This window comes from Ursus americanus, chromosome 12, assembly GCF_024610735.1.
Source record: "Ursus americanus isolate L20-20 chromosome 12, mUrsAme1.1.p, whole genome shotgun sequence".
NCBI lineage: Eukaryota > Metazoa > Chordata > Mammalia > Carnivora > Ursidae > Ursus > Ursus americanus.
Genome location: NC_142138.1, coordinates 61,336,611 through 61,360,050, shown reverse-complemented (window position 1 = coordinate 61,360,050; position 23,440 = coordinate 61,336,611). Strand labels below are relative to the sequence as shown.

The 23,440-nt window shown below is 37.7% G+C and overlaps 1 protein-coding gene across 7 annotated transcripts in view; it reads left to right on the top strand.

The window, feature by feature from the left end:
• Nucleotides 1-23,440, top strand: part of PHTF1 (putative homeodomain transcription factor 1) — a 72,097-nt gene that overhangs the window by 19,903 nt on the left and 28,754 nt on the right. For 6 of the 7 annotated variants that reach the window (XR_015726393.1, XR_015726392.1, XR_006780309.2 and 3 more), the window contains exons 4-15: nt 3,959-4,028; nt 4,498-4,656; nt 9,976-10,132; nt 11,372-11,506; nt 13,456-13,615; nt 14,501-14,674; nt 14,780-14,869; nt 15,869-16,090; nt 18,792-18,920; nt 19,323-19,595; nt 20,358-20,489; nt 21,002-21,088. Coding sequence is in view for 3 of the 7 variants with exons in the window: in XM_045801478.2 (XP_045657434.2) it covers nt 3,959-4,028; nt 4,498-4,656; nt 9,976-10,132; nt 11,372-11,506; nt 13,456-13,615; nt 14,501-14,674; nt 14,780-14,869; nt 15,869-16,090; nt 18,792-18,920; nt 19,323-19,595; nt 20,358-20,489; nt 21,002-21,088 (1,788 nt within the window). In the remaining 4 variants the exon portion in view is untranslated. The remainder of the gene's footprint in view (nt 1-3,958; nt 4,029-4,497; nt 4,657-9,975; nt 10,133-11,371; nt 11,507-13,455; nt 13,616-14,500; nt 14,675-14,779; nt 14,870-15,868; nt 16,091-18,791; nt 18,921-19,322; nt 19,596-20,357; nt 20,490-21,001; nt 21,089-23,440) is intronic. The other variant, XM_087866191.1, reaches the window with a different exon arrangement.

Here is a 23,440-nt window from a genome sequence, read left to right as displayed (position 1 = left end):
TCTGGGTTCTCTGTTCTGTTCCATTGGTCTATGTGTCTGTTTTTGTGCCAGTACCATGCTGTCTTTGTGATCTCAGCTTTGTAGTATAGTTTAAAATCCGGCATTGTGATGCCCCCAGCTTTGTTTTTCCTTTTCAGCAATTCCTTGGCAACTCGGGGCTTTTTCTGGTTCCACACAAATTTAAGGGCTGTTTGTTCCAGTTCTTTGAAAAATGTCATTGGTATTTTGATCGGGATGGCATCCCGATTAAATGGGATATTGAATGAACTTTGTTATACAGGGAGATTGGACCTTCTGTCTTCTCGTCAATCCCTTAAAGACAGGCAACAATGCCCTTATGAAGGAGACTGGTGATATTTCTTCTGAGAAAATTCATTGGAGAAGGGTCTGTGGACACTGAAGGGCAGGCAAGAATCATGATTCTAAAAGCAGAATCATGAGCCCCTTGGTTTAATCTCAGAACTTCCACCACAGAAATCTTTAGCCTTCCTAACCTTCAACCAAGGAGAATTACTGGAAAATTCTTTGAAGAGCCTTGAATGACCCTAGAAAAAATGCCTCCAGATATAGACATTTGGTGATTTCCTCAAGCTTGTTGATTACTCTGTAGTGAAATCCCAAGTCTGTAAGCTATGCTAATATACATAGAGCTCCCAATAAGTTTTAAAGACTTTCTATTGTAATGAATCATGGAACTTTACATCAAAAACTAGGGATGTACTGTATGGTAACTAATGTAATAAAAAATATTAAAAAAGTGAACATACCCAGTTTAAAAAAAAATAAAGACTTTCTATTGAAGTAAAACATGTTCAGTAAATATGGATATGCTTATACACATGCATATATAACAAAATTTAAATGTACAGGTTGAGGAATTTTCTCAAACTGAATATAACCGTGTAACCAGCATTAAGATCAAGAGATAAATAATTAGCAGTACCACAGAAGCTTCCTTTCCATACTCTTCCAGTCACTGCTACCAACAGAGGTAGACCAGTATCCCAACTACTAGTGCTATAGATTAATTTTGCCTTTTTCAACTTTATATAAATGAAATAATACAATACATACACATTTGTGTCTAATTTTTTTTGTTCAGTATTATGTTTGTCAGATTCATGTTGTGTAATTGTAGCTTATTCAATACAACACCACAATTATTTATGCATTCTGCTGTTGATGGGCAATATCCAATTGTTGTTGCTGGGTAGTTTCCAATTCACAGTTCTTAGAAATTATTCTTCTATGAACATTTTATACACATTATTTAGTGAAATACATACACATTTGTTTTGGATATATACCTTGAAGTAGAATATTGAGTCCATCAGGTTTTCAGTGCTTCATTCTAATATAAAAAGAAAGCCAGTGATTACTAGGTATTTGAAGAAATCCTTCAAAATAAAAAGAGAACAAAAGGAAATGAACTGAGAGTCAAAATGAAAAATTTAATAGAAGAATTTGAGGAAATTTCCAGAAAGCAGAACAAAAAGGCAAAAGAGGTAGAAAATAAGAGACAAAGTTAAGTCTGAGAAGGGAAGAAATATAAAAATAAATTATAAGAAAACTTCCCTAAAGCCATATAGAAGGGATTCTCAGCACAATAGATGTAAAGACTTAAGGCATATCATGAAATTTCTGAACATCACGAATAAAGTGAAGATTCAGAGGAAAGGAACGATTCACACCCAAAGGATCAGGAATCAGAAAGGCACTAGAGTTTGCAACGGCAACATTGGAAACTAGAAAGCAGTAGAACAGTGTCTTAATTCCTGAAGGAAAATTATTAACAGCTTAGAATTCTACACTCTAGTGTAACCTTTTATTAGGTATAAGGGTAAAATGAATTTATTTTTAGACATGCGAGGCTTAAAAAACTTATCTTGTCACAAATAATGAATCATGGAACACTACATCAAAAACTAAGGATATACTGTATGGTGGCTAACATAACATAATAAAAAATTATTATTAAAAAAAAAGTTATCTTGTGTGACCCCTTCCTCAGGAAGCTCCTGAAGGATGTACTTCAGAAAGACATGGGATGTAGGAGCTAGAGATTGACCACAGAGGTGAAGGGAGTTGTCAGAGTGATAGTGAGAAGTCCTGCATTATAGCTAGCTGTGCAGCAGGCCCTGAGAACAACCAGTCTGATTGCAGCAGGAAGATAGAAGTTTCTGCAAACCCCAATGTTCATAGCAGGAATGTCCACAACAGGTAAATCGTGGAAGGAGCTGAGATGCCCTTCAACAGATGACTGGATTAAGAAGTTGTGGTCCATATATACAATGGAATATTACTCAGCTATCAGAGAGAATGAGTTCTCAACATTTGCTACAACATGGATGGCACTGGAGGAGATAATGCTAAGTGAAATAAGTTAAGCAGAGAAAGACAACTATCATATGATTTCTCTCATCTATGGAACATAAGGACTAGGATGATCGGTAGGGGAAGAAAGGGATAAAGAAAGGGGGGGTAATCAGAAGGGGGAATGAAACATGAGAGACTATGGACTATGAGAAACAAACTGAGGACCTCAGAGGGGAGGGGGGTGGGGGAATGGGATAGACCGGTGATGGGTGGTAAGGAGGGCACGTATTGCATGGTGCACTGGGTGTTATACACAACTAATGAATCATCGAGCATTACATCGGAAACTGGGGATGTACTGAATGGTGACTAACATAATATAATAAAAAATCATTAAAAAAAAAAGTTTCTGCAAAGGGCATTTCCAGGAATTTTTTAAGAAAAAAAAGATTTTGATTAGTTTTCTGGCATTTGAGTATTTGGAAAATGATAAATGTTTTAGCTGACTCCATAGAGTAAAATAGGAGAATATAAAATACGGTTTACAGGAAACAATATTTCATAGTGATCACTACTAATTACTGATTTATCAAAAATTAATATAACTAGGGGCGCCTGGGTGGCTCAGTCATTGAGCTTCTGCCTTTGGCTCAGGGCGTGATCCCGGGTCCTGGGATCAAGCCCCACATCGGGCTCCCTGCTTTGCTGGGAGCCTCCTTCTTCCTCTCCTACTCCCCCTGCTTGTGTTCCCTCTCTCGTTGGCTGTCTCTCTGTCAAATAAATAAAATCTTTAAAAAAAATTAATATAACTATTGTAAGGATATGTGTTTTTTGGGTGGAAGTTAGAATGTGGGGATTAGTTGTGTAAGAGAACTAAATTCTCATATGCTGTATTAGGAGTCAGTGGATTATGTCCAAAATCAATAAATTAAAAAATGGCAGTATTAACATATTATTTAGAAGTACAGAAGTAGGGGCATCTAGGTGGCTCAGTCAGTTAAGCACCTGACTCTTGATCTCAGCTCAGGTCTTGGTCTCAGGATTGTGAGTTTAAGCCCTATGCTGGGCTCCATGCTGCATGTGGAGCCTACTTAAGAGAAAAAAAAAAAAAAGATGAAAGTTATTTGTTTTTAATGACTGAAACCAGGAGGAGAGGAGAGGGGATGAAGGAACTATTATTTTGTACTTCCTGACCCTTTGGCATTGTTGGATCATTTAAAAAAGTGATAAAAGTATATTCGTGCGTTACTTGGTAAACTACAAACTAAAACATTATGATAAGTTATTTTAAGGAACATTAGGATTAAAGTGTCCCCAGTAAAAGGGAGTCAAATATAGAAAAAAAGAAATAATTTTACTTTTTGTATTTAAAAAGTGTCCCCAGTAAAAGGGAGTCAAATATAGAAAAAAAGAAATAATTTTACTTTTTGTATTTAAAACCGTATTTTATATTCTCCTATTTTACTCTAAAACATTATGATAAGTTATTTTAAGGAACATTAGGATTAAAGTGTCTCCAGTAAAAGGGAGTCAAATATAGAAAAAAAGAAATAATTTTACTTTTTGTATTTAAAATAATTTACTTTTGGATTTACCATAGGCTTTTTACCCTTATCTCTGTTTTGGTTTTGTTTTATCCTAGGGCTTCAAAAACAAACCAAAAAAGATGGGTCACATAAAACCAGACTTGATTGACGTTGACTTAATCAGAGGTGAGTTCCGAAGTTGGTTTGTTTCTTATGTATTTTATTAGATTATTTCGTAGTTGTGCTAGAGATTCTTTTTTAGATATCTTCCCTATATGACAGTGTACTTTAATTTCCCAAAGGAATATTCTTCTCTCATCATTCAGGCCTTGGGATTTTTTCCCCCTCTGCTTTGGTTCTTTGTGGCTACATAAATCACATTAGGGTGAAAGAGGGATGCACTTGGAAACTGCTGTTGTGTAATTGAGAAAAATACATTGTATAACGTTCAAGTCAGCTTGGCTTATTTTGAGCTCCTGTCCCAGGGATTGAGGGAAGAAGTTATTATATTTAATGAACATCTAAGAGAATTCTTTTTAACTGAACAGGTTATGTGGTGATTTTTGCTCTCAGCTGTTTTTAATACAGTGTTACAAGTAGGCATTAGTATAGTGTATGTAAATGTTTGATGTTTTGTCTTATTGTATATTTAAAGGCTCAACATTTGCCAAAGCCAAACCTGAAATTCCATGGACATCTCTGACTCGGAAGGGGCTTGTTCGAGTTGTATTTTTTCCATTGTTCAGCAATTGGTGGATTCAGGTTACCTCTTTAAGAATCTTTGTTTGGCTGCTACTGCTTTACCTCATGCAAGGTAATTAGAGGGGTGGAATAAATTATGACAGTTTCTTTTTGCTGCTTTTGCTATTAGATAATGCAGACTTTACTGTTCTTATATTTACCCTTTCATTTGAGAGTTTAAAGTGCAAAGAAATGAAGGGATATACACCATTTGGAGATCATCTTAGATATATTTGCTCGCAGAGAGCAAACACAATTGTCTAACTCGTCTTTCTTGAATTTCTTTCTACCTGTATCACTGGCCAGGCCTTTTCAGTCTTTTCTTCTGTGTGACTTTTGAATATTGGATTACCTCAAGGTTGGGTCCTGGATTCTCTTCTCTAGGTACTCTCATCAAACCCCATTGTTTAAATATAGCTGATAAACTTGATTCTCAAATTTGTATCTTCAGGCCAGATCTCTGCTGAATTTCAGACTTGCAAATCTAACTGCCTGCTTTCAGGCATTGATGTATAGAGATTTAAAAGGTATCTTGAACCTATCATATCGAACATGGAACTCTGGATTTTTTTTTCCCCATCATGGTCCACCACACCAGCATCGCTTTGCCTAGACCACTGGAATAACGTCTACTCTGAGCCTCCTTCGTACCAATCATTCTTTTCACAGCAGTTAGATAAATCTTTTACAGTAGAATCCGTATCATGTCTTCTTCCTGCTGAAAACCTTGAGAGACTTCTTATTGGCCTTGGAGTGAAATCCAGACTCCTCACCACAGCCTGCAGGGTGCTCCATGATCTGGTTCTTTCTGGCCTCTCAGAGGTGTCTTACAGCACTCCTCCTTGCTCGCTGGAGGTATCATGGCCTTTTTCTGTGCTTCGAGCAGAGTTCTTCCTTCTGTTGGAAACAATCTTAAGGCTTTTCACATGGCTATCTTTTTTCTCATCTTTAGGATCTGAGCTCAGATGGAACTTTCCCTGAGAGGCCATCCCTATCTATACTTTTTAAATAGTCCTACCATTCCCCAGGAATCTATTTTAATTTCTGTATTACACAACTATGTGATGTTGGCTTTTCTCTTCTCACTATGTACAGGAGCCCAGCACATTCTCTTTACCACTTTATGGCCACTGCCTACCAGGAATACTTTGTAAAGTATTGTGCATGTAACCTCATATGCACTCTGGTTATACCCGAACAAAAAGACATGAATTAGAACAGAGTAGGTGAAGGTTGGGTTAGGGTAGAAGGATTTGGGGTGATTTTTGTTCTCTTTTATCCGTGTCTGGTTTTTTTTTGAGTTGTTTAAATTATGCAGGGAAAAATAAACATATGAATTTACAAATCTATAAGTTTAATTTTCTAAAGTTGTAACAATGCTGTTTAATAGAATTTCTACTGAAGATAGAAATGTTCTGTGTCGGGGCGCCTGGGTGGCACAGCGGTTAAGCGTTTGCCTTCGGCTCAGGGCGTGATCCCGGAGTTCTGGGATCAAGCCCCACATCAGGCTCCTCCGCTATGAGCCTGCTTCTTCCTCTCCCACTCCCCCTGCTTGTGTTCCCTCTCTCACTGGCTGTCTCTATCTCTGTCAAATAAATAAATAAAATCTTTAAAAAAAAAAAAAAAAGAAATGTTCTGTGTCTGCACTACCCAGTCCTATTGGCTGTTGAAGACTTGTAATGTGGATAGTGTGAATAAGAAACCGAATTTTTAGTTTTTTTTAATTGTAATGAAATAGCTGTCATTTTAATGGCTGCATAGTATTCCATCATATGGATACACCATCATTTAAGATGATCATTTTCATGTCTGTGATTCTCTCATATGGATTTACCATAAATACTTTTTATAGCTACTCAATATTCCATTATATAAAAGTACCATAATTTATATAACTGTTTCCATATTGTAAGCATTTAGATTGTTCCTGGGTTTTTTTTCCTATTAATAATGCCATCATCAACAAAATTTTCCATATTTTATATTATTTCTTTAGAATTTATTCTCTGAAACAGAATTAAGAGATCAAAGAATATAAACATTTTAAGGCTTTTAGTACATAAAATGAAATTGCTAGTGGCACACTTCTTTTGGAAAGTAGTGGATGAGAATGCCTGTTTTACCACAGTCTGACCAGAATTATTATAATTTTAAAGATTGTTACCTACTTGGATATACAAAACATTGTGTTTTGCTCATTTAGTCTGCATTTTTTTGGTAGCTTGTAAAGGTGACGTTAAATGTTTTTCCATGTGTTCGCTATTGAAGAATTTCTCTCTTGTTGAGATATATTAAATTATATATATTAAATTTTCGTACACATCATGGTCTATCTCTAAATACATATTCTGCACCATCGATTTGTCTTGTTGTTCTCATATCTGTGCCACATTTCTCTAATTACTATAGTTGTTGAATATGTAATAGCATTGAGCAGAAGCATTCCTCTAGTATTCTGCTTTTCCAGTATTTTCTTAGGTGTTTGAACTTGCTTATTTTTTTCAAAATAATTTAGAATTATTTTATCCTAATCGAAACAAAGAAGTAATTTGGAATTAGACCGTAATCTCCCCTTCCCATGAAGTTGTAGAAATATTTGGGGGTAATGGGAAGAAAATTGATATATCTCACTTTTTAATCAAGTCTTCTGTTTTATTTCTCAGTAAAGCTTTGTAGGATTTTTATTTCTTATGAGGTCTGTTTAGATCTTCTAAAAGTTAAACTCAAATTTTTTTATTGTGGTGAAATATACATAACACGTAATTTACCATCTTCACCGTTCTTAAGTATACAGTCGGTGGCATCAAGTCCACTTACATTGCTATGCAACCATCACTAGTACCATCCATCTCCAGAACTTTTTTCATCTTTCCAAACTGAAACTCTGTACCTATAAAACAGTAATTGCCCCATTCCCCAATTCCCCCCCAAGCTCAGGCCCCTGACAACCATTCTGTTTTCTTTCTCTGTGAATTTGACTACTCTAGATATACCTCATGTAAGTGGAACCATGCCCTGTCTGTCCTTTTGAGCCTGGCCTATTGCACTTAGTCTAATGTTTTTAAGGTTCATCCACACATAGCATGTGCACTTCCTTCCTTTTTAATGGTGAATAAGAATCCATTATATGTATGTCCCGTATTTTGTTTATATATTCATCTGTCAGTGGACACTTCAGTGCTTCCACATTAAAGTAAAATATTTGTTTTTATTTTTGTTGTTGCTCCTGCAGATATGACACTTTTTTTTTGTTTTATAAATTTCAACTGGTTAGTGCTGTGACATTTGAAAACTATTAGTTTATGTTTAAAATTGTTATAACCCACCACTTTGTTAAATCCTCATTAATTTCAATAGTTTTTCAGTGCTTCGCTCACATTTTCTAATTATGCAACCATGTTGTTGGTAAATAGTGAAAATCTGGTCTCCTCCTTTTTCATACATTTCATTTACTATTATTGAATCAGTCAACATTTTCAGAGCAGCATTAAGTAATAACAGTAAGAATGGTCATCCTTTTGTCCCTGATTCAGAGTGTCTTCCTTAGTATGATGTGTGTTGATTTCCTCTTTAGTACATTAGGGACATGTTTTCATATTCCTGGTATTTTAGAAGAGATTGGCATTTAAGATTAATTCTAAATCAGGAACAAATGTTGATTTTTATGGAATGCCTTTTGACTATAGGAGTTGGCCAAACTCACAGGTTAAAGATACAGTCCTTCATAAGACTCCCTTCACTTCAGACACCAGCCTTACTTTGGGAGTCCCCAGGGCTACCGTTACTCTGACCCACTGGCTACAGTTTTGAAGGTCCCCTACTGGTAACTTTGATAATTCACCAGAATGACTCCCAGAATTCAGGAAAGTACTATACTTACAAATACAGTTTTATTATACTAAAAGTTATATTACATGAATTAGAAGAGATGCATCGTTTGGAAGAATTCCAAACAGGAAGTTTTCATCATCTTCAGGGACATGGTACCCTTTCTGCCATGATGGGCAGCAATAGTAACAGACTATTGCCAGTCAGGGATGCTCACCCAAGCTTCGGTATCCAGAACTTTTACTGAGGGTTTATTATATAGGCATAACCAATTGAGTCATTGTCCATGTAGTCAACTCAGTCTTCAGCCCTCCTCCCCACTCTCCCCTAGAGGTCAAGCTGATACACTGTAGCTCAAAGCCTCAACACCCTAATCACACGGTTGGTTTCCCTGGTATGGCTACCCCCATCTGTAGTCACCTCATTGGCATAAACTATCAGGTTTGGTCCAAGGAGCCCACTGTGAATAACTTCCATCACTTGAGAAATTCCAAGGATTTACAGGTTACTTCCCAGGAATCAGGGACAAAGGCCTTTTACATGATTGTCAATTGAGATATTTTGTATATATGTGACCCAAATTACATGTTATTAAATTATTAGATTAAATCGTTTCAGTTAGCAAATATGTAAGTGCCTACCATGTCTATACATTTATAGTTCTATCAAGGCTCTGAGATAGATTTTTCTTTCCAGCATAAACCCTGCATGGTCTTGGTGAATTATTCAAATTTATGGTGATAGTATTTTAGTTACTCATTTAACAAATAATAAGTATCCATTATGTGCAACTTACTGATCTAGCTATAGCAGTGAGCCAAATAGACAAAAACCCCTTCATTCACGGTGCCTGCTTTTCAGTAGTAAGTTTATACCCACATTCACAAGCCAGCAAGGTCTGTAGTTTATTGATTTGGTGCCATCATTGATATATTTGGGTGATAGGGTGTTAGGGCATGAAATGACTTTGCTAGCTTTGTCTCCACATAGGAATAGTTTGTATATCACAACAATTATCTTTATGTTGAAGTCATCTATGAAATGGTATCTGGGTCTTTTTTGGATATAATCTTTCATGTTTTTCTGTTTCTTTCACCATTGATTTCTTTGGACAGTTCGTATGCATATGTGAAGAGGCACGATAGCATAGTAGTTAAGAGTAAGGACTCTAGAGCCCAGTTGCCCGGGTTCAAATACCAGCTTTGCTAATTGCTACCAGTACAGGTGTGGGCCTTGGAAAATATTGTTCCTCTGAGCAGAACGACACTTCAGAGCATGTATCATGCAGCATCTAGCTGTGGTGGAGAGCCTTTTGAAATATCTAGATTGTTATATTGCCAGGAAGGCAAATCTTCAAACACGTTAGTCTTCTCTTGCTCTGTGACCTAAGGCTTCAAGTTTTCACTCAACTGATGTGCAGGTGGGTTGCACGGTAGAAAATTAGGTGCTTTTACCTCGTACTTTTTAAATCGATAGATTTTTGTAACAATAGTTTGCGCAGTTGCTAGGAATGGATATAAAGATGAGCCTTTATGTTTTACATTTTGAAACCTCTTCTTTTCAGTTATAGCACTCGTGTTATATTTTATGATGCCTATTGTGAATGTAAGTGAAGTACTCGGACCCTTGTGCCTTATGTTACTCATGGGAACTGTCCACTGTCAAATTGTGTCTACTCAGATAACAAGGCCATCAGGAAACAACGGAAATCGGAGAAGAAGGTAAGAAAGAGGTTACACTTGTAGTTGTGTATTTTCTAGGAGAGGCATTGTACACACTTACAAAAATCTTTGATGAAATTAATAACAAATCTTCCTGTTTTGCGTGCCTTTTTTAAATTATTTTTTGGCTGTCACTTTTCTTCCTCATGATGGGAAACATTGTCATGACCTTTTAATCCCAGGTGGGATTTTGTCATACAGTACAGTGGTTTGAAAGGAAAAATCTGATACTATATTATACTTTATTAAAATTTACCTTAAATAGTGATGTTGAAAACACATTCTTCAAAATACAGTCTCAATCAAAATTCAGTGAAAATTCACTGTATAAATAAGGATGTTAGTGCATAAGGTTAGTGCTACTAAAATTTTTACCTTTTTTCAATGGTACATAATAAAAATGGATTTCTAAGTATTCTGGGCTTTTAATAGAGGTGAATTTGACTTTTCTACACATTGAATTCACTGCATGTTTTTATTGGTTTTGTGCTATGGGTGGTTTGGAACTGTTAAAGGTTTTTTTAAAGGTAAATGTAGGTATATTACCTTCCAAAAATTATATTGTCTTTCCTCAGAATATCTGTAGATTTTTGTTCCCCTAAACAGTTGGTAAAGAAGATTTTTTTTTCATTTGGTGCAATGAATTTCAGCATATTTATTCTTATTTTTGAATGTTACTTTCAAAACTTTTTTTTTTTTCAAAAAAGGGATTCCTTGAGAATTCTGTTCAATTAATTGAATGATTTCTAAGGAAATCACATGCAATGTATCCCATTGGTGATTTATAGGATATATCTTTTAATGGCTTCAGGTATCAATACAAAGTGATCAGTTGCTGTCATTTCGTGTTCTCTGATGAAGTGTGTCCAACGTATAGATTTCTGACATCCATATTTAAAGGAATTGTTCCTTCTGCTAACGGTGTTGAGTGTTCCTGAAAAAGCTCTCAGTCCTATGTACGAAAATTTTCTTCTAGTAATGTTTTGGAATATCAGTTCCATTTCTTTAAACATTGAACAAAATGGTAGCATAGGACTTTGGATTGGAATCCAGTCTTGCCCTTCAGTCAGAAACATTCTTGCATGATTTATCCTCATTATATGAAATTCATTATACTTCATTTTACGTTGTAACCCATTGGTATCATTTTCTGTAGGGATATTTAGGGCAGAAATATAAAAGTTCTTGAATAATCTGAAGTTGTTTAAATTTTTTTTTTTTTTTTTTTTTTTTTTGTAGAAAATTACGGAAAACTGTCAATGGTGATGGGAACCGAGAAAATGGAAATAACTCTGCTGATAAAGTCAGAGGAGTAGAAACTTCGGAGTCTATTCCCTTTATTGGTGGTTTTTGGGAGACTCTCTTTGGCAACAGGTGGGAAGTCTCACACTGGAATGTTTACTTGGTTTTATATTCACATCAGTGTTAACCTAGTATGTAATCTAAGTAGGAGAATACAGTGTAAGCATGTTATAATTGTGGTGCGAACATTAAGGGTTCTAGAAGCATTTGCTTCCTCCAGATGTCTCCACTGTCTGTCAGATTACCCACAAGTCCAGGAGTCTACCATAAAAGTTTCATTCTGTGTGATCTTTAATGATATTTTAGATCACAGGTTTACAGAAATATAAATACTTGGAAAGGGTAAATATTTTAAGCTATATTGGCTACCATCTTGAGGGAAAAAAAGAATTTTAAAAAGATCAGGTGTTTTTCAGTGTGAAAGCTGACACCTCTTCAGAAATGGGATGCAGGAAGCTGGTGTTGATGGGCTGTAGGACAGAAAGGGAAATGGATCCAAGACCAATTCTATCTCCTTCATGATTTTGCAGTGTCATGACAACACTAGTCTGACTTGAAATACTTATTTTGTCATATATTAATGATTACAACTCAAAAATAAAGTGCTTTGGCAGCTCCTTTTTTGAAGATAAAGTACATGTTTCCCCCACTTTCCAAAAGTAGAGTGTTTCTATGAAACCTTCTGTAGGCCCAAATGGAATAAAGCGAAGAAGCAATTACCATGAAATCATATGGAAAAATTTCTGAGCCTTCTCGGACCCAAAAAATAGCCTCTCTCAGGCTTTTCTGATACCTTAGGGTGCATCTTGCTAACAGACACACAAAAGAGCTTGAGACAAAGCGCAGATGCCCACAGCTGCGTTGAAAGCTCTGGCAGCTTGATGCTGAGATGCTGAGTGTAGCTCCTGGGGAAGGAGCTCCGAGGGGTCAGACTTGCCACCGGCGGGCACGCTGCTTCTGGCACAGGCTTGCTGCAAAACAAATGCTGATTGCTAGTTTCACCTTACACCCTTTCTCAAAAAAGCAAAAATCCTCTTCAGAGTTCTTCCGGTTTGCCAACCATGGTCCTAACGTAGGTCTTTCATAAAAGCAAACTTTCGTTTTGCTTTTGCGAACTTTTGAAAAGTGGGGGATGCCTGTACGTTCACATACTTTCCTGAAGATAGGTTACACGCTTTAGTTTGCGTTCTTCATGCTGAACGTCGTGCTGCGTACCAGGCATCCCTGTTCTGGAGATTTTTACAGTCCAATCAGGAAGATAAGAGTATGATGCAATCACAGCAATGTAAAGATAGCGTAAGTGGTTACCTGCTGGCTAAAGGCCAGGCAGTCCAGCAGACAGAGTGATTATTCAGGGCTGAAGTAGTCTGCAGGAGTCAGGAAGGAGTCAAGAATTGCTGGTCTTTGAAGGACCAGGAGAGGAAGGACATTTCTCTGAGTGGCATAAACAGGTGATGTGAGGTAGGCATTGGCACTGTGTGTGAGAGGGAAAGTGAAGACTGAACCCACTTCCTTGCAAAACTGAAAAGAAGAGGCTTACTCTCAAAATTAATTGTGGTGAGTCTTTGGAGGCTAGAGATACCTGTATTCTGGCTTCCTACACTCTTAGGCAAGCTAGAAGCCTGAAGAATGTGATTTCTGAATTTTCTTGATTTCCAGAATAATATACAGTTGACTCTTGAGCGCAGGGGTTAGGGGTGTCTGTGGACCAGAAGTCTTACTAATAACGTGAATAGTTGACAAACATGTATTTTGTATGTTATATGTATTATATACTGTATTCTTACAGTCAAGTGAACTAGAGGAAAAGGAATGTGATGGAGAAAATCAGAAGGAAGAGGAAATACATTTATAATGCTGTACTGTATTTTTTTTAAAAGATCCGCAAATAAGCGGATCCTGCAGTTCAAACCCGTGTTGTTCAAGGGTCGACTTGAATTCTTCAAAATTAGATGATTTCGTGAAAGATAGTACTTTCAGAAAACAAGCTAGTAATCTTTTTTTTTCTTTTTTAAAATTAGGATTAAAAAAGTAAAATTAATATGTAACAAAGGGACTGAAACTGACAATGACTCAAGTTGTCTGCATCCTATCATCAAGAAGAGACAGTGTCGACCAGAGATTAGAATGTGGCAAACAAGAGAGAAAGCAAAATTTTCAGATGGAGAAAAGTGCCGCAGGGTAAGATTTAGATGATTATATATATACATATATTTATAGATAAAATCTTTTCTTTCCCATGTAAAATTGCACTATTCTTAGACTCTGCTAGAGAGATCAAATAGATACTAATAGGTCTGTGTAATTTGTCTTGACAGATAAATGAAACGTAAAACCACAGGTCACAAAAAGGAGAATAACACATGAAGACTCTAGTTTATTCTTTTAATTTCTAGGACTAGAACTTGTTATTTCATCGGCTACTGATCCAGCCTTAGCAGGAGGCTGGTAGGTTTCATCAGCAGATCAGTGTCAAGGCCGCTGTGTCGTATTCCAGAGATGCAGTGAGCAGATGATGGGGGCTTGGGGAAACTATTTTCTAGGCGTAGCAGGGATGTTCTGTCTCTAAAACTACACTTCCATTGTATAGTCTTGAAATATTTTCTCATTTGTTAGACTGTGGCATTTAGTAATTACAAAAATAGCTAATAGTCTTGAGCCATTACCGCCGCCAGGCACTCTCCTAAGTGCTTTACACGGAGTACGGCATCTAATTGTCACCGCAGCTCCGTGAGATAGGTGCTTTATCATCCTCACTGTTCAGATGAGGAACTGGAGCCTCAGGTTAGTTACTTGCCTCTGGTCACATCGCTAGTAAGTAGAAGGGCCGTGACCCAGACGCAAGCCTGTGCTTCTAACCTCTACCTAATACATCAGTGAGCCGGTTCAGTTCCAAGAGAGTTCACTGTTGCTCTTCATTGCGACCCAAGTAATACAGAGGCTTGTTCAGTTTTGGTTTACTGTCATCATTTCTTAGTGTTTACGTGCTTTTTTGTTTTCACATGTGCCGCTTCCTAGAGTATTTTGGGCTGTCCCCTGTGAGGAAGTGGCTTTTCTCTTTGTTAGGAGGCTTTCGGGCGTCTGGGTAATGGGATGTCAGATGATCTGTCAAGTGAGGAGGACGGCGAAGCCCGGACGCAGATGATGATGTTGCGTAGGAGTGTGGAAGGGGCCTCAAGTGACAACGGCTGTGAAGTCAAGAACAGAAAATCGATCCTTACCAGGCACCTAAACACTCAGGTAGTGTTTAGTTTGTCAAAGTACCGGCATTAACTCCAAAGTCATTGAATGGTAACAAGATATTGGACATGTGTTCCTTTCGTTTGTTGGCTTGATTTGTGGCAGGTAAAGAAGTCCACTCCCAAGTGGTGTCACATTGCACGGGATTCGGACAGTCTGGCTGAATCAGAATTTGAATCGGCAGCCTTCAGTCAGGTAACGTATCCTTCTGACGGGTCACCGTTCAAGGCCCAGTCCCGAGCGAGTGTAATAACTGTATCCATTACGTTTTTTTATCGGTTGTCTGAGAGTAGTGTTTGCATTTGCCTGACCTCCCCTGCCACCAGTGGTCTGTCTACCTCTCTGGTGGCTTTCATGTGGCTACTGACCCCCAGAAAACGAAGGAGCTCTTTTCACTTTGACTGTAATCTTACAAGTGTCATAGATGAGCTAATGCTCAGCAAGAGCTTCCTCAGTCCCCAGAGGACGAGAAGGTTCCCTGATACTTACTTGCAATATGGAGCTCATTCTTCAGCTTCATTCCTTTGTAAGTGGCACTGATGCTGATGAAGACGTATTTTTGAGAAAGGATCCCTGAGAGGTGGGAGCAGCAGATTCCATGATGCAGCTCACGGGCATATTGTCCGTTTGGAAGGTTATCATTCAGAGGTGAGCGGGGTAGATGGCGATAGTGTGGTTTTTGTTTTGATTGACAAGGCAGTTGGGGTTTCTGGAAAAACTTGTGTGTTTATGTTTGTACTGTAGGAGAGCTGCATTGTGCATCCTTTTCTCAGTCCGACTATCCTTTTCATGTTAGGCTGGGCCCCTAGCTGGGGCTAGATCTGCAGGCACGCTCACGGTATTTAGAGTAGGGGACACCTTGGCTCGGCCACACCTATATCCAGCGTAGGTCCTCGGGATATGCTTGCAGAAGTCACTCATCCCAGGGAACTTGAGTGGAAAAAGCTCATGATTTGGCAATAACTTCTTAGAGGGAGTCCTTTTAAAATCCTGCTTGTTAGAGAGTCATCGGAGTTCAACATTGACATATTAACATGTTATTATTGTTACGTGAAGCCTTGTGGGGCTCAACGTAAGAAAGCTTGCCAGCCATCACCACAGATAACTTATTTTACTTTCATTTCAGGTGTCTGATTGCTTTTAAAAATGAATGGAAAAAAATGTATAGTTTTGGTTTTCTGTTTTCCTTGAAAGGGCTCTAGGTCTGGCATGAGCGGTGGCTCTCGAAGCCTCAACATGTCGAGAAGAGACTCAGAAAGCACCCGCCATGACTCGGAGACTGAGGATATGCTATGGGACGACCTGCTGCATGGCCCAGAGTGCCGGTCATCTGTCACCAGTGACAGTGAGGGGGCCCATGTGAATACCCTTCACTCAGGGACCAAACGTGACCCCAAAGAAGATGTTTTTCAGCAGGTGTGTAAAGGTGATGGTAACAGTAGCTAATACTCACTGTATATTTACATGCCAGGTACCATATTATCTCATTTGACTTTGCCATAATCATATATGGTAGATACTGTTATTATCTCTAATTTAGAGATGAGGAAATTGAGCATAGTCTGTAAGTGAAGATGTTGGGATTAGAACTCAGTGGAGAGTACTCTGGAGTTGCCCTGCCCTAAATTTTTCTTCATAATGCTTTTTCTCATTATTTTCCTTAGAATGATCCTTAATGTTCATTTTATGTGAGCAGGGTTGTTTGGTCCATCAACCTCATATTTTCGTAGACATCACAGTGTTATACATGAATTACTAAGAAATGGCATTGCTTGCTTCTCTAATAATGTATAAACCAAGTGATGCTTTTAATTTGAGGTTTAATATTAATATCATAAAATCAGATAGCCTGGAATTAGAGATTCCTTAGAAGGTATTTGAACCTTCCAACTGATGTAGGAATTCTCATGAGGTAACAATAGTTACTTCTTCTTGGGACTGTTGTGATAGATCTAATGAGATAATATAAAGTGGTTAGCACAATGTCTGGCCAAGATGAGTACCCAGTAAATGTTAGCATTATTATTTGTATCCCCATCAGATGATCAGTGGCCTCTGCTTAAATTCTTCTAGAGCTGGAGTGATTGTTACTTCATGAGAGAGCTTTTTCTACTGCTGGGTAGATTGAATGGTTAGAAGTGGTTCTCAAATTAACATTTCAGATCTTTCGTGGCAATGATCGTGATTTCTTCTGTTTTGATTATTGTTCTTTAGGCTAAATATTTCCACGGTGATTTATAAATATCTGCCGGTGGATATTCATTTGTTGAATTAGTGAATTTTCTTGACTCTAGGATACCATTGATTTAGGTTACACATTTTCACGAAAAAAATCTTGCTTCATTAGATGTATACAATTCTTAAAGACTAACCAGAAGCAACATACACTTTCTCGTTAAAGCCTTAAGCTTTTTTCCTTCCAATTTTGCTATCAAAGCTTGAATCTAAATATTCTTTACATTCAGTCTGAAGATTCATCTAAATTACATTAGCCCTCAGTCGTTATGCATGGCATCCTGATCTTGACCTCCTTTGCGCTTTTGAGATTTTCAGTATAATTTTAAGGCATATATAAGAATAATTAAGTTATATGAAACTCACCATATCAAAAGGAATTCATATCTCCCAATTCCCCTGCCTACCCTGTTCTTTTATTCCCCATATTTTTGAATGCCACCACTGACCACCTAAGGCAGAAACCTTGCAGACCCCACCGTCTTAATTGGTCCTCACATCCTCTTGACTCCACTGAATAATATCTGTCTACTTGTGTCTCCCCTGCTCGGGGCTCTCTGGATCCTTACAGAAGCTTCTGTGGGCTCGCTCCCTTCATCTGCTCTTCCACAAGACGGCCAGAATGATGCCATCCCTCTTAAAATCCTTTAACTACTATTTTCCCCCATTGGGATTATTTGCTTCTGTTTCTTCATTTGCTCCCTGACCATCCCCCCGCCCCCACTCTGAACTTCTTTCAGAGCTGTACCGTTCCCCATGTGCCTCTGGCTTATTTGCCTGGAACACACTTTTCTCTGACACTCGTTCCTTTGGCTCACTCCTTTTTCTTTTTCGGGTCTTGGCTTGAATGATACTTCCTTAGGAAGCCTTTTTCATTTGCTCCTGAAGCCCTCTTTCCTTCCCTTACCATGCCGTCTGGTAACTTTACTTAATCATGTCTCCATCAGTCTGTAAGGTCCTTCATGTCAAGGACAGCGTCTGTCTTGTTCTCCATTGTATCTATGGTGCATGTTACATAGGCGGTGCTTCATACATTTTTTGGCTTCATCAATGAATAAATCAATAAATGCTCATCAGCATTATGCTAAGCATTGTAGTCGAAAGAGAAGAAATACACCATGTGGTCCTTTTTTTAGAAATTTATATTTTAGTTTGAGGACAAGATGATTATAGGGGAAGTAAGTAGAGGACATTAGAAAAGTAGCATATAATTACATGCTAATTTGTCTGATATAGACTCTAAGGGTCTTTGATTTCAGAGAAGGGCAGAATATATAGGCTTGTGGCAGTGAGCTGACTGTGTTGGTAAAATGGGACTTGAGTTGGTACTTGAAGAATAAGAACTTATATGGCAGAAGAAAGTAGCACTTTTTAAAAAATCTTGAGCTTTCTCCTCTTTAGCTTTCTTTTCTGTGCTTTTCTGCATCCTGATTAGATCAGAGAAAAGCTGAACTCCTCAGTCATTCATGTAACATGTAAGGCCTATTAGCGGCTCTCCTACCTAACTTCCTTCTACCTCCGGTGCAGTCACGTTGTTCTAGAAATACTTTTCTCCTTAACATACCACGAATACACCAAGCTTAGCCTCACTTCCAGACACTTAGACAGGGAGGCCACCTTGGAGATCACGGAATCCTACTTCCCGTCATCACAGAAGCTGTTTAGCCTCTCTCCAGGTAAGAAATTGGCTTATTGAAGAGAAAGGGACCAGAGATGAGCATCATAGAGGCGGCCATTGGCACGATGAGCTCTGGGAAGGAGAGAATAGAATGATGAGGTCCAACACTGGCGAATGTGGCCTGAGAACTGAACATTGGGGAAAAAATCCAACGGAGGAAAGAAAGAAGGGTGGATGAAAATAGTTTTATATTTTTCTTTTTAGAACCACTTATTCTGGCTTCAGAACTCAAGTCCTGCCTCTGATCGAGTTAGTGCAATAATCTGGGAAGGGAATGAGTGCAAAAAGATGGATATGTCTGTGTTGGAAATAAGTGGCATCATCATGAGCCGGGTGAGGTTTCATGAGTTTTCAAACTTCTCAGAAAACTGTTTAATGATCAGCTATTTCATAAGATCTATTCAGTGATCAAAAGTCTAACTGCTTTTGAAACAAAATATATTTTAAATTTTGTAGTTAGAATCTTGACTTGGTAGTATATTTTTGTATTTGTGACAAAGTTCTCTGCGAACATGATCAATTATTCAGGTATACTCTGCAAATATTCCTTATCTTATGTAAGCCTGAATTTTAATGAAATGGAAGAGTCCTAAATCTGCACATCGTTTTTATTTGCACTTCTTTTAGCCGTAAAACAGATTTAGTTTTTAATAATCTAAATGGTACTTGATGAATACTGCTTTGTAACTCCATTTAACTGTGTAATAATGATGGACATTTTAAATTAATTCCCAGGTCAATGCATATCAGCAAGGAGTAGGTTATCAGATGCTGGGAAATGTCGTCACCATTGGATTAGCATTTTTTCCTTTTTTACATCGACTTTTCCGTGAGAAGAGCCTCGACCAGCTAAAGTCCATTTCAGCTGAGGAGATCATTACTCTCTTTTGTGGGGCACCACCTGTTACACCTATTATTATTCTGTCTATGATTAATTTTTTTGAACGATTGTGTCTTACTTGGATTTTTTTTTTCATGATGTGTGTGGCAGAGAGAACATATAAGCAGGTCAGTAGAGAAGTAAAATTCCTTGCCTCTGCTTTTGCATATGATATTTCCTTGAGTTGATTTCGTTCTCTTGATTTGTTCTCTCTCCAAAAGCTCACGTGGGCAATGAAGGATTGACGAGTGGGCTTTTGGTATTTGTGGGTCTAACACTCGTGATATTGATTATTCACAGATGACATGTTGTAATCCGGCATCTTGCTGAGCTCACGGGTAGGAGTAAGGGATTTAGGCAGAGGCCTAGAGCCTAGCGGACTCGACAGCACCTGTACCTCAGCGCGCCTTTAGGCTTGTTGGCCCGTAACATCTGTAGCTGTTCCCCAAGTCAAAATGTTTCCATGGCAACTGGTCCAGTGAGAAATAGAGTTATTGAATTTCGATAAGAATTAGGAATTGAGGACTTGATGTCATGGCGATATGTGCAAAAAACGTGATTTTGAATGGAAACGTAATCTGGGACTAAACCAGAATTCTGTATAAACATTTGTGTTTGTGAAGTTGGGGATTCACAAAGGTCTCCAAAGACTATTCCTTGAAAATGTCAAGAGTGTATCATATTATGAAGACATAAATGACGATGGAATGTGCTTTGGAAGCAACAGGGTTCATGAGCTATTGACTTGGTCTAAGTGATCACTGATTAGCATTTCATCCCTTTATTATTGTTTATATACCGGGAATATTGCTTAAATTATATAAATAAATACACAGAGACACACATGTACCTTTTACTTTGTGATTTTTTTTTTTTTAAACCTCCTCTAGAGATTTTTATTTGCAAAACTCTTCAGCCATATTACCTCTGCCCGGAAAGCTAGGAAATATGAAATACCTCATTTCAGACTTAAAAAAGTGGAGAACATTAAGATATGGTTATCACTGCGTTCCTTTCTAAAGGTGAGCTTCATTGGACTAGCCACAGAATGTATGCGAGAATATGTGGGAAACCTGCCCACTGAAATTGCTGGTGGCCGATACTCAGGGAGCGGTATGGTTAGTTCTGTGCACTGGACAGATCGTGTCAGTGGCCGACAGGCATGCTGGACCCCAAGTTGGAAGTGACGTATCTGCTGAGCTGTTAGAGGGCAGTAAAGAAGAGCTTAGAAAGGGAGAAGACAATTTAAATTCCTAGGGCAGAATCATAAACTGAAAGTCTTTTTCTGACTTTTTGGAAAATATTCCAGCTGAAAATACATCAGTGAATCACTCACACCCTTAATTTGGAACAGCATGAATTTTGGTGCTTAAAGTTAAACATGTCCAAAATGTGTTAAAATCCTACGCCAGGAACTTCTTATAAATGTTTATTTTCACATTAATGTAGTAAAATTCAGAGTGTGAATGATGCGAGGGCCTTTGCTGTCTCTAACTATAATCTTAAACGTTAACTTATGTGTCTCACTCCACAGAGACGGGGTCCACAGCGTTCAGTTGATGTAGTTGTATCTTCAGTCTTCTTACTGACACTTTCAATTGCTTTCATTTGTTGTGCCCAGGTAAGCGTTTCGTATCTGTCTTAATGAAAAATGGAAATTCTAATATGGTTCAGTATCTGTTTTAGATGTGTGCGCGCGTGTGTGTGTGCGCATGAGACAAAAATTTATTTCTCAAGAGCAAGGCACCAGCATGGTTATGTTGAAATATCTATTTTTTAAAATGTATCTAAATTTCTTTTACTATTTTGAATACTTGTTAATTTTCCTTACTTTTGAAATGAGAATGAAGTAATTCTGAGTGCTTTAAGACTCTAAGATCACTCTAATTTTAGCTGGCAATTTTTGACTGATGATAAAGCTGTCGTGCCATGAGGGTTACAAAATATTCATTTATCTAACTCCATCTTTTCTTCCACACATTTGTTAGTTGTCACTCTATGGTTGACCTTTCCTTTGTTTCCCCTCCCTTCCTTCCTTCCTTTCTTTCTTTTATTATAGACTCATATATTCTGATTTTTATCCAATAGATTGTAATCTATTACTCTATTTCTTTTGAGGCCTAAATTGTCCCAGGTTTGGCCAGTGGGAGACCCTTGAAGCCCCCTCCTGTATCCTTTCAACAGGTCCCTGTATCTTTTTGTGGGGTGTGGGGGTGGACCTCTGTGCTTTCTTCATTGCAAGAAGTTACAGGCTTATCTTGTATTGTTCCATTTATTGAGTTTTAACTTAATTCTGCTGTGGTCAGAGAACACATTCTGAATGTTTTCACTCCTTAGAAATTTGTGGAGGCTTGCTTTGTTATCTGGCATATGGTCAGTTTCATTAAATCCCCATCAGCGCTTTGAAAGAACTTGTATTCTGTTGTTTGGGTGAGCAACATTCTTTCTACATAAATTAGTCCAAGTTTATTCATTGTATTGCTTGCATCCTCTGCTTCTTTACTCATGTTTTTGGTCTGTTTATTCTGTCAGCCATTGGCAGAAGTGTGTCCACTGTGATGGTGAATTTCTCTTTTTTTCCTTTAATCTCTGTCAGTTTTCATTTCATATATCTCGAAGCTGACTTTTATGACCTTCATAGTTATTCTTTTCTCAACCCAGGACCACGTGTTGCATTTAGTTGTTCTGTCTCTTTAGTCTTCTTTAACCTGGAAAAGTGTCAGGCTGTCTTTGTCTTTCATGATCTTATGAAATGTCTCCAAATCTAATGCTTCTTAACTTAAAGTCTACACCAGCTATCTTTTGATTAGTTTTTGCATGTTACGTCTTTGTCCACCCTTTCATTTATTTTGTCTTCATATTTGAGTCATGTTTCCTGTAATCAACATATCCTTTTTTTTTGGTTGCTTGTTTCTTAATCCAGCTTCACAGTCTTAGTGTTTTGGATTGTCTGGTTCATTTACATTTAATGTAATTGCCATAAATACAAATACTATTTAGTTCCTATTTGGTCTCCCTGTTAATTTTCCTTTTTCTCTACTTTCTTGCGATCTTTTATTAATCTAATATTTTATAGTATTCCATTTAATCCTCTCTGTTAACTTGTTATATGTTCTTTTACTACACCGACCTCAAAGATTACAATGTACATCCTTAGCTTATTATAGTCTAATAAATTATTAATTTCTGCTTCCTTGATAATGCTCGGACCTCTTACACTTTATCTCATTTACCCATTCACCCATTATTAGTGTTCCTCATTTAAATTTTACATATATTTTAAAACTACAAGATGTAATTATTATTTTTTATAGTCAATTATTCATTTATATTTACCTACATATTTACCCTCTTCATTGCTTTTCATTAGTTCTTGCATTTCTGTTTTTCTCTAGAATTATTTTCCCCCGTTTGAATAATCTGCTTGGTGATGTATTCTGTTTTCGTTTGTTTAAAAATGTCTTTTATCACTTTCATGTTTAAAGGATGGTTTTGCTGAGTATACATTTCTGGGTTTGCCACTTTCAGGCAAGGATTCTGTTGTCTTCTGATTTCCATGTTTTCTCTTGAGAGATCAGCTATTAGTCTTATTGCTCCTCTTTCAAAAGGAATGTCCTTTTTCTCTGGCTGATTTTAAGAGTTTTTCTTTGTGTTTGGTTTTATAGCCATTTGGCTGTGGTTTGTGTGTTATCTATTGCTACACAACAAATTGCCCTGCCGAAGAGGTGGGCCTAGGTTGTTACTAGTTGTTAGTTTCATGCCCTAGTTATAACTGATTGGAGGGGGGAATTGACTCAGGCTAAGCTAAATGTATCTCTCTTTCGGAAATGAGAACTGAAAAGCTGAGATATCAGTTGTGGACTTTGGAAAAGAAAGGTCTGTAGGGGTCAGTGCAGCCAGTAGGGTGTTATGATAAACCAAAGCTGGAACAAATCAAAGTTGGGGGGAGCAGTAAACAAGGGTCTTGTAAGGC